This window comes from Cyrtonyx montezumae, unplaced genomic scaffold (assembly GCF_038088225.1).
Source record: "Cyrtonyx montezumae isolate F1298 unplaced genomic scaffold, pur_monq_1.0 scaffold_3, whole genome shotgun sequence".
In the NCBI taxonomy this organism is placed as follows: Eukaryota; Metazoa; Chordata; class Aves; order Galliformes; family Odontophoridae; genus Cyrtonyx; species Cyrtonyx montezumae.
Window position 1 is genome coordinate 102031508 of NW_027072034.1, and position 16904 is coordinate 102048411.

At 38.0% G+C, this 16904-nt stretch overlaps 1 protein-coding gene across 3 annotated transcripts in view; it reads right to left on the minus strand.

Annotated features, from left to right (window-relative positions):
* ERC1 (ELKS/RAB6-interacting/CAST family member 1) overlaps positions 1-16904 on the minus strand; it is a 288678-nt gene that overhangs the window by 264086 nt on the left and 7688 nt on the right. For all 3 annotated transcript variants that reach the window (XM_065742565.1, XM_065742566.1, XM_065742567.1), the window contains exon 2: positions 13396-14229. In XM_065742565.1, the coding sequence (XP_065598637.1) occupies positions 13396-14064 (669 nt within the window). In that variant the 5' untranslated portion in view covers positions 14065-14229. The remainder of the gene's footprint in view (positions 1-13395; positions 14230-16904) is intronic.

Here is a 16904-nt window from a genome sequence, read left to right on the forward strand (position 1 = left end):
GTAGACTACTACAAATGAAATATTCAGCATATGATCAGATGTGAAAACAAATAAAAAAGCAGTAAAATCTCATCTCATCCTTTCTATTACATATAAGTCTATACTTCATAGGAAGTCATTCTCTTATTGATAAGCTACTAAAAATACCTTCCCTTAGATTTGATTAACTGTTACTTTTGCTTGATCACTGAGAAATATACATTAACTATGCAGGACAGACAAAGCTCAACACATTCAAGAAAAGGTAGGAAAAATAAAAGATGTCTTGTTTCAAATCTAAGCTAAGAATACTACCAAACTCAGATAAATACAAGTCTGAGGAGCTCACAGCTCTTAATGTATCCAAGTACCTTATGAAGAAGGAGGTGATTTTTGCTTTCTAATGATTCACACAGAGAACAAAAATTCTCCCATATCTCAACTATAGCAACCACTAACAGCATGACTTGTAATAATCACATTATATCCAACCCAATTTAATGGTTTGGAAATATTTTATAATCTGCACTTATTGACAGAAATAACACACACCTTCCTAAGTGCTGAAATATTTAATTCATCAGCATTTAAGTTCCTTTAGAAGCTCAAGCATTAGAAATTATCCAAACATGATTATACCCAAAAGAGCCTTCTATTTTGCAGCAGAGGTGTTGTTTGAAAGATCCTCAGAAAGTCCCTACTTATCATGTGTTAGTTGATTTCACACAACAGTTTTGGTGCACATAAATTGAATATATATCAGAGGAAACTAAAAGAGCAGCTCTGCTTGAGATGCACAACAAATCCCTAACGACAAAATGAGCTATGTATCTTTCCTTTGGATAGCACAAAATCCAGGAGGAACATCTGGTTCAATTGAGATAGTCAGGAGTTTAAATAGCACATATAGGAAGGGGTCCCAGCACCAGCTACAGTCTCCATGATAATCACAGAATCACAGAATTGTAGGGGCTGGAAAGGACCTCTAGAGATCATTGAGTCCAACACCCCTGCCAAAGCAGCTCCCTAGACCAGATTGCACACGTCTGAATGCACCAAATAATCTGTTAACATTCAACCTGTGAAGTACAGGTCTGCTTTTTCCAGATCAGCCTTCAAAGACTGTCTAGCATGCAATACTTCACAAAGAAATATTAACATGTGTATTAGCTGTAAATGAAAGTGAATCTTTAAAATCTTTAATTTCTTCCACAAGTTCCCTGTCTTTCAGATTAAAGAAGTCTGACGTGGAACTCTACAAAGAGTTAATTAACAAAAAGTGGAGCTAAATAAGAATTTATGACAGTTCTCACGCAGAAAGGGAGACAGGCATCAGACCTAAACCATATACAGATTTGAATTTACTCAGCCAAATGCAAAGAAGTAGAGGAATCATTCTTGAATAAGCATACACTTAATTCATGCAGTTTTGAAAGGTTAGTCTTGAATGCTTCCCCAGCCTTAGCAAAAAGTAAAAGCTTTTGCTGGATAGAAATGCTAAATTGGAACCTTTCTTAAATAGCAAATGTTGGATTTTGAATCTTATTTAGAGGAGAATGGGGAGAGAGAACGTAATGAGAGCACAATTATCAATCCTGTTCAAGTATTATATGTTAAGCGCAAAGTTCAATTTTGAAGCTAAACTGTAAAGACTTCAGAGATTTAAACCAGACAGAACAAAAAATAAGTTGCATTTCATAGGGGTAACTAGAAGACATGCTATTTCCAACTAAAATGGCTCATAGCACTAATTGTGGAACAACCAGTAGGTTAATATGTTACATAACTGCAAAGAGCAGAGACCTCTGGTATCACATACAGGCCACAGACTGAGCACACAGCAGTACCGACACTCATTTCAACTCTTTAGTCAAGTACGTGCACAGAACACGAGTCATGGCCAAAGAATGCTTACTATAATTTTTCTTACTGTTTCTCAAAACCTAGCTCAAAAATTAATTCTCTATTACAAAATGTTTGAATCAATTCATCTTATTGCAAAGGCAGCTTTAAATTTATTTTCTTCCATAACACAGCACTGAGGATAATTCTGTTTTTTTGAATCCTTCCAAGCTATGAATGAACAGGCCCAAACGCTCTCAGAAAAGAGGACAACCAAATGGTTGAGTGTTTTGCGTTTCTTCTCTCATAAGAAATGGCACTGACTGCACGTAAATAACACACTATTTACTTTCTAATATTAAAGTATACCTACACTTCCTTAGAAAGATCCCTCATTTGAGTAACTAGGCTTACAGATCTATTAAAATGGTTACACATTAACAGGCTCACAATCAATTGCCAAACCTGACCCATCAGATGCCACCCAAAGGAGAAAGCCTTTAAAACTGCTCTCCAAATAAAAGCATACTGATAATTTCATTTTACTCAACTGACCAGCAGGCTAATAGAGACTGGGAAATACCCCATTCCGAAAAAAATCTTGTGTGCTCCTTTTTCATGAGGGCTGCTTTGAAAGTAATGCCATTGCATTAGAGGCAGATGTTGGTGATACTGAAGGAGAAGCTGAATTTTCCCCCCAGTATTCCATCATGTTGTTCCTGTGTGACAGAAGGCAGCAGAGGGGCAGCCTGACAAAATGGCAGCTGAGATGGGAGTGCGTATGAAGCAAAGGTGTGGAACTGAAGTCCTTCATGCAGGAAAAAAAACAACTGCACCCACTGACATTCATTGATCCTTGCTGAACATACATGGAGACCAAACAGTGGATGTGAGCACAGTGAGGTGGTGGGCAGTGCGTTTTCAGCACAGGTGACAGTGGGTCACCTCTGCTGGTACAGATTTTTTTCTATTTATTCAGGCTCTTGTTCTTTGCTGGTGAAAATGCACAGCTAATGGTGGTGACTGTGTCGAAAAACAGTGTTTTGTAGCAGAGAATTTGCTCTATCCGTTGTTGTTTCCACAGAAATAAATTGGAGGCATTACTCTCAGAGTGACCTATGTATGTACAATTACGCTGGATTAACTGTCAATTTCCAGAAGCAAATATATAAACTGATTTTAACACACAAATGAAAGATTTCAAAAATGCATAGATCTTCATTATACTAATGTAAAACACAAAGATTGACATATTTGATCGAAATCAAGAATTTTTGTGATTTTTACCAATGCTCTCTCCCAGAATTCTTCTCTCCTTACTCATCAGGGTAACTTAACAGTAGTATGAGAAGCACACCAAAAGCTTGACACTGTGCTCCAAATACCGTGCTGTAGTATGTACCTAGTAAACACAACCACATCATTAGTACTCAAACTAAACAGGGTTAAATAATAAATCTTTGAACAATCATATTATCCACATTTATTCATACAAAAGAAATATGACAGTTAATTCCTAAGACTCCAGCCCAGGGCATAATACTTCCTAATAATGACCTAATTAAAAGCTTCTACTATAAAAGGCTGTTTTTATTTGTACACACTTCCTTTTTCTAGGAGACTTCTGGGATTCATCATTTCATCTAAAAGCACTAATCCTCAGCTTAAAGCTTCTGCTATCCTCTACATGGATGCATTCCTCTCATTCAACAAACACTGAAGCTCTTCCCATACAAGCCAAAATTCACTTTTAGGAACTTCATATGCATATTTTCAGTTGATGCAAAATGCGGATCAGTAGTTAAGTCTCTATGTGAACTGAGGGATTTCTTGTGGATTAAATGAAAACCTGTGTCCCAGAGGACTTCCATAAAGCAAACTCTAACCTTAGAACAGATAGCAAATCTTCTATGTGCTCATTCACTCTTTTTCAGCCTATAACATATATTTTCCTTCTGCAGAAGGGAAAAAACTCCAGGTCCCTTTCCATTTGTGTACAGAAGATGCACCTTCTGGTTCTGAAAAGCAGAAAAATGTTGTAGCCATTGGCAAGATAGGGCTGAGCAGAGGCATGATATAGAATCATAAAAACTATCATAAAAACTATCATAAGCTCAGCGAAAGGTTCTAGCCCAGGATGCAGAAATATGACCACTCTTAAAGACTGCATATGTCATGAAGCTACTGCATCCTTAGATCTGATCTAAGCCATGTACTGACGACCAAAAACTGGCACCATCTACAATAAAGCTTTATTTTCCAGACAGGTTGGAATTCCTTTGTGCCGCTGCTTTTTGACATTTCTAACGCTGCTCGTAAAAGCTTAAGAGCTTTGGTACAATCCTCCAAATCCTTTAACAAATCAAATGTTTAGCATTACATGTTTCAGTTTCTCAAAAAAAGATGCAGCCACAAGAATAAACCTTGTAGAGGCTTACAGCTGTGGGACAGCATGCTGGAACAGGCTGTGGGGCTATCTTGTCTCACTAATGAGAAAAGCTCCCGTCCTGAGTTACTTATGATGATTCAAGCTTTGTTTCTGCTGATCTGAGAACTGGTGTTCAGTTATGCTGTGGAAAATTTAATGTAAATATTTGTAAAATATTTGTGCATCACGAATACATCACTATTTTGGCATAATCATATATATATATATATACTTTTTTTTCACAGTGAGAAGAACATACTTCTCAAGGTATGAGATGTTAGGTGCTTTTGTGAAACTACCATTTAGGACATAGGACCAGAAGGGACACGTGCAACCTGCTGTAAGGGGCCTGCTTTGGCAGGGGGGTTAGACTAGATGATCTCCAGTGGTCCCTTCCAACTCCTACAAATTCTGTGATTCTGATTCTGTGATTCTGTGTGCTTTTCATTACATTTTGCAGACAGAAATACATCTGCTCACAGATTCTTAAAATAAAACTGATTTTGAACACTTTTTGCCCTCATCAATACTTATCAAGCAAACAAAGAGTACAAGCATGCCTTTTCTTCAATACAGACAGCATACTTCACATACTAAAGCAGCCTCCAACAATGCTGAAGCAGGAGGAAAGCACGAGGCAGGATTGCAAGGAGCAGAGGCAGAATTGCAAGGAGCAGGAAAAGAAGGGAAGAAGGGTGAAAAGATCACCCTGTAGGAAAAAAAAAAAAAAGGGATAGCAACACACTACAGAACCTCAGAACAATGCAAATACACAGCAACAGGCATTAACAAACAAAGCATCTTTTAAGTAGAGTTTACTCAACTTCTTGCTACGTTTGCAAATGATTGACAAAGATCTTTCTATTGAATGGCTGACCTCCATTATTTTTCTTCCTTTCTACTTCACTCTCTAAAAGGTGCCTTCTGTGTATTATATACAAGATTTTAAAAGTTATCCTCCCCATGAACCACTCTTGCTTTGTGTACTTGCAATGAGCTGCCTGAGATTGCCGACAAACTTCATATTGCTCTTAAGTTGCTTTTGATGTTGTGGAATCAAGTTCTGGGAGAACCTAAATGCCTCTGAATAGTTGCTCACCCTTGTTCACTTCAAGTATTTATTTTCCATAACATCGACAACAATTATTGAATCTTAAAAGAAAACCACACAGGAGATACAGGCAGCATAGAACAAGGGCACATCACTTCCCTGTGTTTCAAAGGAATTCTTGGCCAGCAGTCCCTACTCAGAGAAGGGCCAAAGAAGCCCACTGCACACATATTTAAGCCATTTCAAAACAGTAAAATTAAAAATAGTAATAATAATAAAGTAGTAACACATAGTAATTCTTTTAAAAAGCTTGTATATAGATGAGTTTTTAACACAAGAAACTACTTCTAAAAAGCTTAGGCTTACCAGTGATAGTATACTGCTTCACATTCCAGTTTACAAATGAATTGCTAAAATCAAACTAAAGAAGAATAAAGAATACCATGTGCTATTTATTACCGTAGCTCTGATTTCTCCTGCAATGGTCACTGGAAGAATTTTCAGTAGGTGTTCTGTGCCAGTATTTCTGCATGTGATTGAGCTCATTTCAATGAGCATACATGCAATAAGAAGAGAATATTATGCTTTATTTTTTATTTATTATTAAATATATATTTTTATTATTATTAAATTAGAAGTCTCTTCATAGCCCGAATCCATAACATGACTTCCTTAATGGAGATGAACTGAAAAAAAAATCAAATCCTCATGAAAATTCTTCAAATATTGATCTAAACACTGATAACGAATCCTTCCAGGCATTTTTTATTTTCTGTATGATTTAAATGTAAACACCACACTGCAGTTGAAAACCAAAGAGGTATGCTCCAGTTTATCTCAATCAGGTCAAAAGGTTTTGGTGCTCAGTGTTCAAAGGTTATAAAAAGAAAATAATTCTATAATTCTCATAAATATTCTGATTTTCTTGTCTAAGTCTTTAAAAGCAGAAGCGATCATACAGAGCAATATAGCAAAAGCACGGCTGAGCTGTAAAGCATTTTGACAAAAATTGACTGAATCAAGTGGGTCTTCAGGTGGCTTAGCATGAATTCATTAAACTCTAATGTAGAATTTTTGTAAAACTGTACACTGCTACCTACCCCTCATGGCTGTTAATAACCTAGAATTTCTGCTCTTCGGTCTAAGGTACTATGCAATCATTAGGCAAATCATTTTGATATAAAAACTGATATCAACACAGGATGCAACTAACTGCACTTTTTCCTTGTATTTTATTCACTACAAAAGGTGACTATGGTCTTTCTGAGATGACTCAATACAAATCTGTAAATACTGTGTGAAAACATCATTATGTGGATCTTGCGAGTTATGAAAAGTTTTGCCAAAGAGTTTCTTTTCAAGGTATAATACTTATCTTCAGGGACAAAACAAACAAACAAAAAAAACATTAAACAAAATAATTGTTATACAGTTACAGCCCTCCACTTTTAGCAGAATTTTTCCCTTTCTTTATTGGATTATGACAAAAATGATACAGAACTGCAAAGCGCTATCCATGTAGGAAAAAAAAGTGTAATTCAGAACAGCTATGCATACCCGTTAACATGGCATCATAGTCTGATTTCTGTCAAGAAGCTCAAATCATCACTGGCCAGTAATACCCAGAACACTGAGTGCTCCTGCATTCACTAAACACAAGTATATACTAACACCCTGAACACTGAAGTTTCCCCTCTTTTACCCCTCCTGCCTGCTGAGGTTGAAGTGGCATTTCACAGCACATTTTTACAATTACTAATTCAGACAGCTAGCATTATTACCCTTGATAACTTACCCAATACAGTAATCACTTTCAGAGTACAGAAATGTCACTTCTAAACTCTTTTGCTCTCTAGCCTTTATCTCAGAATAGATACATATGAGAGATGTATTTATCCTAAATACAAAAAATCTTCCCTGTCTTAGCAATGTCTCAAGCACTGCACTGATTGTTAATGGGATCTTTAGACACCTACTTTGATAAGAAATAAAAAAGATCATTTTATCTAAGAGTTCAGTGATAGTGGATCACTCAGCATTCATCTTCAAGTCTGAAAGAGTTTCTAATGTCACCAAACTGAGGAAAAAAAAAGTTCAACTTTGATTTTTGACCTCGGAGACATATACAAAGACTAGCATCTGTATTCTTAGTAGCACTTAAACTCTTTTTCCATGGACTAGCAGTTCCATTAGAAGAGTTTCTCTCATTTCTACTTAATACCACATAGTAAAAGATAGATACACGAGAATGCTAGATTTAGTATTAGGAAGCTACAACAGCAGCAAAAGACCTCTACTAAAATGAAATATATTTAATGCAGCAAAAGCACAGAGCTATTCCTGTCAGCTCTCACTTTTCCATTGCTCTCTGAGTGACTGATACGAAGCTTGATCTGTTCTAAACCAGAGCCTTACACAGATTCAAATTACACAGCACATAATTTAGAAAGAAAGAGCACTTAAGGAAAAAATGAACAACTGAAATATCAGAATTAACATCATACCAAGAAAAGGCAATGGCTCCTAAAGAAATTCAGTAATTCAGATAAAACTTTTCAGAACCATACATAATGAATGGTGGTGGAATAACATGCTGGAAACCTAGTTGGGGAGCGATGTCTGAATTACAGAGCCTCATTACACAGCAGATAAAGAATTTCAAAGCAAAGAGCAGAAGAACAGTTTGATGTGTGGAACATAAAGAAATCTCTGTCCCAGCTCAGTAGCAAAAAGCACAGTCAAACTGCTTGGAAATTCACCATTACCAACGATGCAAACCATTTTAATAAAAGCTGCTTTTAAGTTGGTAGCGTTCCCCTTGTCTGTTTAATGGATCAAATAGGGACCAACTGTTCAGCTTTATGCTATAGTTTAAAACAACTCAAGAGTGATTCTACCTCAACAAGAAAAGGGAGAAAAGAAGCATTAGGGAGCTTTGATAAGCAGCAGAAGTCTTATTTTCTTTCCTTACAGAATGGCAAAGAGGCAGAACATAGAAGGTCCATCTCCTGGGAGACTGCATGTCAATTGCTGAAGTCACTACTCAGTGCTGCAGCTTGATAAATGCCTCAGATACTAAGCACTCCTCAGGAGATAGCTTTGAGTTACTTTAAAAAACGAAATAAGTTACGTCATGTTTCAACTAAAGAAAAACAGAGCGAACCTTAAAGCTGGCAGTGTTCTAGAGAACAACAGATCTGCCATAGAACAAAAAGTGTTGAAGTGTAACGTTGTAGGTTATAGATAATGAATTTAAGCAATGACTATGAAATTGCATATGATGCAAAGAAAGATCTGCAAAAGGAGAGGAAGTCTAGCTAATACCCAGCTCAAGAGTGGTACTACTATTAGAATGATAATTTTTAGGACAAACTAATTAAAAAAAAACATTAATATATAATTAAAGCAAAAAATAAAATCAGCTCTGCCAGTCTCACAGCAGCAGCACCCAACACATTTAAGAGGCTAACACACAAACAACTTCATTATAAAAAATGAAATGCTCATTCCATGTTATTGTGAAATGGAAACCACTTCTGACTGCAAGCATGTAATCACAGAAGTCTGGAGAAGTGCTCTGATGAACTGCTAGAGGACACCAGCCACACTCGTCCATCTCAATAAAGCAGAAGGTTCTTCGAGCACTTACCCCAAGTACGGTGAAATACTTTTCCAAAATATTTTCTTCGTTCAGCTCTCTCACTCAGACATTCAAAACCTCTAACCACAAAACGACCACAAAAATACATCAAAGTAGAAAGATGTTTTCAGCAGTACCGCGCTATTTCAGCCAAAACATAATTCAGATTTCAAACCTAGATCAGACAATGTGGTAAAATCTCAGTGCAGGGTGTTAGACATCCAATTTGCATTGCACTCATTATTATTAGGGACAATCACCTTGGCACATGCAAGTTTCAACTGGGAGGAGTTCCTTTTATCTCTCTAGTTCCGACAGTGCTCAGTTTATAACGAAATCGTCATCCAAAAGTACTCACCATCTTTCCTTCATTTTCTGGCTTCTAAAGAAGATATTTCTTCAGAACAGAAGATATTTTTTTCACTTCTGTTCCAGTCAGAGAAATGTACTTCTTACTAAAGCGTGCTAAGGAGAGCAACACTGCGCCAAAACAAGCTCCTGCTTATTGACTCCATCAGTTCCTCCTTGCAAGTATTTGTTAATCTTTGAGAAATCATCTACGCTCTGCTTCTAGCTCCTTGCTAAATGCAATTGGATAACTAATCCACCCCTCACTGCAAACTACTTATTTTTCCAGGACTCTATGTTAACTACAGGAATACTTTCCACTTTAAGTTCTGAGCTCTTCAAAATAAGATGACAAGAACATTCCCCATTTACCAAAAGAAAGGATTTTCTGGCACTTCAGCAACAAAGTATCAAAGAATGAAGATAAATTTCAGCCTAGGCTATGCTCCACAGCTGTTACTATTTGCTCAGAGTAGCTGGTGAATACAGCTGTACTGCTTCACAGCTGAAACCATCACCGCTGAGCAAAGCTAAGCCTTCTCAGCCCAAGTGAGAGCTATGTACTCCTAGATGATGTGGACTACATTTTTAATATTATATCCCAGGTACTCCTGCTGCCTATTTGCACCAAAATAAATAAACATGTGACTTCATCAGGACACATAGTGTACTCTGTAATCTTCCTTTTTTTTTATTTTTATTTTTTTGCAGGAAGAGTTCTCCTCTTTATTCGTCCCGGAAAATTTCTGGGAAATCAGTGAGCAATACTACAATAATCAACATTTATTTGCACATGTTCCCAAGAAATAGGAAAGAAGACTCAAGGACACCAACACGCTGCACAGGAGACTGAGGTAGCAATCAAACAGAGCTCGTGTCTTCAAGTATTTCTAACAAGAGAAAATTCAGTCAAAGCTGAGGTGACAAGAGTAGTAAAATTAATAAATAAATAAGTAAATCCAATCGGGGACAATCAAGCACGCAGGGAGGAATTAGGAGCCAAGATCACAGCAAAGAGATTGAGATGACTATCAGATAATGGCATGAGTCAGCCAGCACCTTGGCTCCATGAATCTAGTCGATTTTAAACAATGCACTTGGCCTTAACTAAACTTAATATACAGCACAAGTCCTGCCCATGCCAGAAGGCTTTTATTAAAGTGATGTGCTGAAATACTGGTAGCAAGATCTGAAATACCAGTTCCTGCAAGTACACTGACAGACAATATAGCAGGAATATATTAAGCTCGTTTTAGAAAAGGGCAGGGGGGAGGGTAATGAAGATATTTCAGCTCCACCAACAGATCTGAGAAGTCCCTTGTTCAGTGTCTAAACCGAAAAGTCTGTTTAATTACAGTAAATCCCATTAAACTGATCTTCATTATAAAGGCTGAAGTGACCAATTCCAACAGGCTATAGAAGACATAATGATTCAGAGTTTAATTAGGAAACACTGTTGGCTAACTATAATCTATTAATTAGCGTTCTTACTTTTTACAGCTCATTGCAATAACACCCTTTTACTTTTAAATTGTACCCTTCTTTTTTTTGGACCAAAGTTATACAATTCTACCACTGTGGTAGTAATTATAGTGATTGCCTAGAAAAGAGCAGCCTGGAAATATCTGTAAATGTTTAATTAGGGGATAAAGGAAAGACACACACACAAAAAAACTCTCAGATAGAGAAATCACTGTTCTCAAATCTATACATATTCAGTAACCACTTACTCCATTCTAAACCACACATTCATTGTATTTGTGCTTCCAGATTTCCACAGCATCCTCAGATGTCAAAATTCATAAAAATATCGTCACATTTTAAAACATTCTCCTTCCCTTCAGTATGAAAACAGAACTTAAAACCACAAGAAGAGAATTTGGGAATTTAAATACTTACCTTCTGCTGAAATATAAACAGTACCAAAAAGCTGAGTGAATGGTATTTTGTGCTTTCATTATTCTAGCACTGTACCAGTGTCTTGGTTTGGACTGAGATAAGAGTTAATTTTCCTCATAGTAGCTGCTCTGATGCTGTGTTTCGGATTTAGGATGAAAACGATGATGTTACACCCATGTTTTACTTGTTACTGAGCAGTGTTTACACTAAGTTAATGACTTATGAGCTCCTTGTTCTTCCTGACAGTGAGCAGACTGGGGATGCACAAAAAGCTGGGAGGTCATAAAATGAGGACAGCAGACCTAAACTGGTCAAAAGGATATCTCGTACCATGTGGTGTCATGCCGAACTGTAAAATGGGGAGGAGTTGGATGGAGGGGGCAGCTACTGCTGAGCCCGGGGCTGGGCTTCACTCAGCAAGTGGTGAGCAACTGTGTTGCACAGCTTTTGTTTTGTTGCTGTTTGTTCCTTTTCATCTTCATTTTCCTTTTCTTTGTTTCTTACTAAAAAGTACCTTTGTATCAACCCACACATTCTCACACTTCCACCTTTTTCAATTCTTCCCCATCCCACTGAGGGGAAAGTCAGCAAACAGCTGAATGGTATTTATCTGCTTGACAGATTAAACCACAACAACCAGCACGGCTAAAATTTTCACTGCATTACTCCTAAGGAGATACTACACTTATAATAAAATGATTTCACTTTAAGCTTTTTTCTTCTCACAAGACATGAAAAAGAATGTAAAATATCACATACTGTCAAATCCTACATTGCAATACTATAATTCAATAAGAATACAGCTATAAAACTGAAAAATTTCATTCAGTTATTTCATGCCAGCTCAAAAAAAGCAACTTCTTTCATTACTACTTTTTAAGAACCTACTTTAATAAGTTCTTAAAAGGGTGAAAAGAAATTCTCAAGACTGCTTCAGTGTAGCAGAGTCTCACTAACCAAAAGGAATCTACTACTTAAGTCACAGATCACCTGAAGAAAGCACATAATGTGTCAAGCACTAGTGGTACTATTTGTTTCCTCCAGCTTCCTTCATCTTCCGGAGGGAAGCCAAAAAAAGCCCTGCTTGAAATAATCAATATACCTAAGCAGTTTCAAAAACAAACAAACAAAAATGACCACACCACACTTGAATTATGGAAACCATTTCATTAAACTTTCTCAGACATTTTTAAAAACTGAACAAGGTAAGTAATTTTGCCATAGCTAGGACTGACTTATATTTCAAGGAAATTTCTGGAACTGAATACAGGACCTATTTTCCATTAGGGCGCTGAAATTTCTTACTGAAAAGTGCAGGGAGGTTCCTAACTCACATTTGGCCATGAACAACTAAACAGGGGCATACCAACTCAAGATGAGCAGTTACTTCAGGATTAAATTAGTGAGATTCAGATGGGAAAACTGAAAAAAAACCCACTACAAGTAGAGCTGACTACAAAGAGACCTCAATTTCAACCAGCCTCACAGGTTTGTTTTAATCTAGAGATAATTGTTAAGAAGGATAAGAAAAAAGTGACAGATGCCCAACATTCTCTGTTCTTCTGTCTATTCTCTAACTAACCAGACCACTACAAAAAGAGAAAAGATAAAAAATACAGAGCGCTTTATGATAGTCGTATAACAAGACAGGCACTGCTTATGATAAAAGATGAGTGGGTATTAGATAGAAGTACTTAAACGTAGCCAAGAACTCAGTTTACATGTTTGTGAAAGTTGTAGGTCTGGAAAATTTAACTAGAGCTCTAAACTAAGACCAGTGCCACGTGAACTTTGTTTCACTGTCGATCTATCAACATCCAGCAGCAGTTCAGATGTATTTGGGGTCAGCAGTTAGTACATTCTACGTCTCAAGAGAACACTTCTGGAAATAAGCACTTCACAAATAATGATCATGAGTGGCATAAAATAGTTGCAAATTGGAACCGAGTAGTGAACAACAGTCCCAGAAAATAAATAAGAAAAAAGAAGAATATAAAGTAAGGAAATCCTAAGGAGAAACAAGCACTGAAGAGGAGGCTTACAAGTCTTATCAGACTTTAAGAAGCTCTTGCAATATGAAAACTTCTTATTCATACCAATTACCTGGGAAAAGCGCTAAAATAATTTACCTAAGTGTGATATACAAGCTTATTAAACTCATTTAATCATGCTGCTGCACTAACACAACATTAACATTAGATAACAAACCTGGTTTTCCTCTTGCAAAACTCTATACTGTTCCTTCCAAATAGTGATTTTTGAAGCTTCATCTTTCCTCAGAGCTCTTTCCTTTTTTAGCTCAGGACTCCAGAAGGTCTTGATGCTGTTCATGGAAGAACTCAGCTTGCTCTCTTTCACCTCCACATCCTTGCGAAGCAGATCATTCTCCCTTAATACTTCTTTGAGTTGCGTCTGCAGATCCATGATCGTGTTATCCCTGGCCTGGCGAAGTGAGTGAGGCACAGTGGACGCCATACTCACTGGAGGAAGATGGTGCTCTCCGAACGCGATAGTATCACTGGCAACTCCACTACTGGCAATGTTAGGGCTGCTACCCATTGCAGTCATCCTAACACCATAAGGCAGCCGCCCCCCAGACCGGCCCAAAGTCATGGTGCTTTTTGGGGTGTCTGCACCGACGTTCTCATGGTCACTCAGATACATCGGGCCAGACGTAGCATAGGCAGCATTTAAGGACTGAATATTTTCCATAGAAAGGGTTTTCCCACTGCCACCCCCAGTACTACTGCCAGAACTGCCTCCAGTGCTGTTGGTTCGACGATGGCCCAAGCGTGGTGACCGTGGCAACCTTGGTGAACGCCCTGGACTCTGGTTGCTTGGCTCAGCCTTGCCAACTGACCGAGCGCTTCCATACATGATTAAGCTGGTGGTGTGAGGCAATTAGAGAGGCATAAATTAGGGATGAGAGAAATCCTGTGAAGCTCTTCAGTGTTTGTAAGTCAGCTTAAGGCCAATCAGAACTTGTGACAGATCCAGTTGTCCATCTTTGAAGTCACATGCTCACAATGTCCAGGACCACATCTGTGTCAAGAAAAATAACATATTAACAATCTATTCTTTTTTACAAAATATTTTGTCCCATATTAGAATAAAAGAATATTCTACTGCCACTATATTTTTCCAGCATCTTTCAATTCCCACTCACAAACAGCAATCTTACTTAAATTCTAATATTTGAACTCAAAAAAGAAAGTTCTACTTGCGTTGTTTTTTCTCCTATTACATTACCACGTAAAGAGAGTGAAAAAAATACTCATCAATTTTCAAGCCATAATGTTATGTCATGTTGAGTAACTTTTTTTCCTACTTTTGGCTCACCTTATCCTTGACCCATTGCTCTTCTGAGTAAAAGAGACGTAATCAAAATTTGAAGTCTATTTACTACATTCAGTAGTATATTTTTTAAGTACTACTAGCTTTTGTAGGACACAGTTTCCAAATCCTATATCTACACTGAAAACTAGTTCTAGTCTCTTACTTCTTCCCTAAACGTGATCTTTATTCAGGTTAAAAAGATTTTGGTCAAAATATGTTTCTCATTTATCAGCTCAGAGTAATTTCATTAAATACCATCATCCTAACAGCAGGGACTTCCCCAAAAACAGAACAGTAGGACAACATCATGTTGCAGTACCCCTCCCTTCTATTTTATATATGGATATGCAGTAAAATTCCTTCTTTTTGCACTGTTACATTTTGCTGTTCTGTAAGTGCAGTAGCAGGAACCTCTTCAGTACAGAAACACTGGGCTGAAAACACACACTGCTAGTGAGTAGCTATCAAAGGATAAAGAAACAAGGGCTCAATGTTCAAGTAAAGACTGATGATGAGCAGCATTCCTCAGGAATCACTGCTGGGACCGGTGTTACTTAACATCTTTGTAGGTGACATGGACAGTGCAATTGAGTGCACCCTCAGCAAGTTCACAGACAACACCAAGCTGAGCGGTGCAGCTGACATGGTAGAAGGAATGGACGCCATGGAGAGGGACAAGGACAGGCTTGGGAGGTGGGCCTATGCCAATCCCATGACAACAAAAAGTCTAAAATGTGAGGTCCTGCACCTGGGCCAGGGCAATCCCAAGCACAGATAGACTGGGCAGAGAACAGCTCGAGAGCAGCGATGAGGAGAAGAATTTGGAAGTGTTGACTGATGAAAGATTCAACATGAGCTGGTAGCGTTTGCAGAAGGCCAACCGTATCCTGGGTTGCATCAAGAGAAGTGCAACCAGCAAACCAAGGGAGGTGATTCTGCCCCTCTACTCTACAGTACTACATCCAGTTCTGGGGCCCCCAGCATAAGAAGGAGATGGAGTTGTTGGAGTGGGCCCAGAGGAAGACCATGAAGATTATCAGAGGGCTGGAGTAACTCCCCTGCAAGGACAGGCTGAGAGAGCTGGGGCTCTTCAGCCTGAAGAAAAGAAAGCCCTGAGGAGTCCTTATAGCAACCTTGCAGTACTACAGGGTGCCTACAGGAAAGATGTGGAGGGACTTTTTGTAGAGGGAGGTAGCAATGGGATAAGGGGAAATGGCTTTAAACTGGAAGAGGGTAAATTTAGACTAGATACTAGGAAGAAATTCTTTACTGTGAGGATGGTGAGACACTGGAACAGGTTGCCCATTGAGATTGAGAATGCCCCCTCCATGGAAGCACTCAAGACCAGCCTGGATGGGGCTTTGAGCAACCTGGTCTAGTGGAAAGTGTCCCTACAGCAGGGGGGCTGGAACTAGATGATCTTAAAGGTCCCTTCCAACTCAAACCATTCCATGATTAAATGAGTTTTAAATCACAAACAGAACGGAGCAGAAGTTTTTCATTTACACACTATGTCATAGAAGATACAACAGCATGAGTTATTTTATAAAGCTCATGCAACTGTGCTTGATGAGCAGTGCTCAAGAAGTTCAAGTGCTCACTCTCTTACACTCATTTCTTTTTTGAAATGACAACCATAGCTACTCTGCTCAGTCTAGTTGCTATGGAATATTTTAAACATGCGTAGAGGAAAAGAGAACAATGAAAAATAGCCAGTGCAGTCACTAATTGAAGTTAGCTCCCAAAACACTATCTACAGATTTGTTTTTCTTAATAGGAAGTTTCCTCTATTTCAACCACATATCCTTATGCAAAACAGCACAGAAGTGTAAACTACTCAACAAAGTCTGCAGTGTTTCAGTGGAGTAACTTCAATAACCAAGATACTGTGCTCCAGTCTGGAAGAAAAACACTTTTTCCAATGAAGAAAACTATTTCAGACCAATCTCAGTGTTTGAGACACCCAAATGCTAAAAATGCTGCTGTTGCACCCACTGAGAACTCAAAACAATTAGATATTTCTTCGACAGTACATAAATTATATTAATCTGAGAGCTTGCATTCACAAGGATTCTCACGAGAATTAATCCAAATCAAAACACTTAACTCATTTGCTAGAAACTCACCTCAATAAATCACTGCCAACACTCATTCGTTTCAACAGCTTTCAGTAAGTTTTAACTCAAAACAAAAGATTACACATTTTATTCCATTTACTTAAAGCACTTTGCCCTCCAAAAGCATTACGTTTAAATGCTGCTAGGAACACAGAACTGCTGCATGCAGAAGTATCACCTAGTAAGTGCTTAATGACATGCAAGAAGCACACAAAAGATTTTAGATCATTTCTAATGAGTTAATCACTCCTGAAAAGGGGAGCG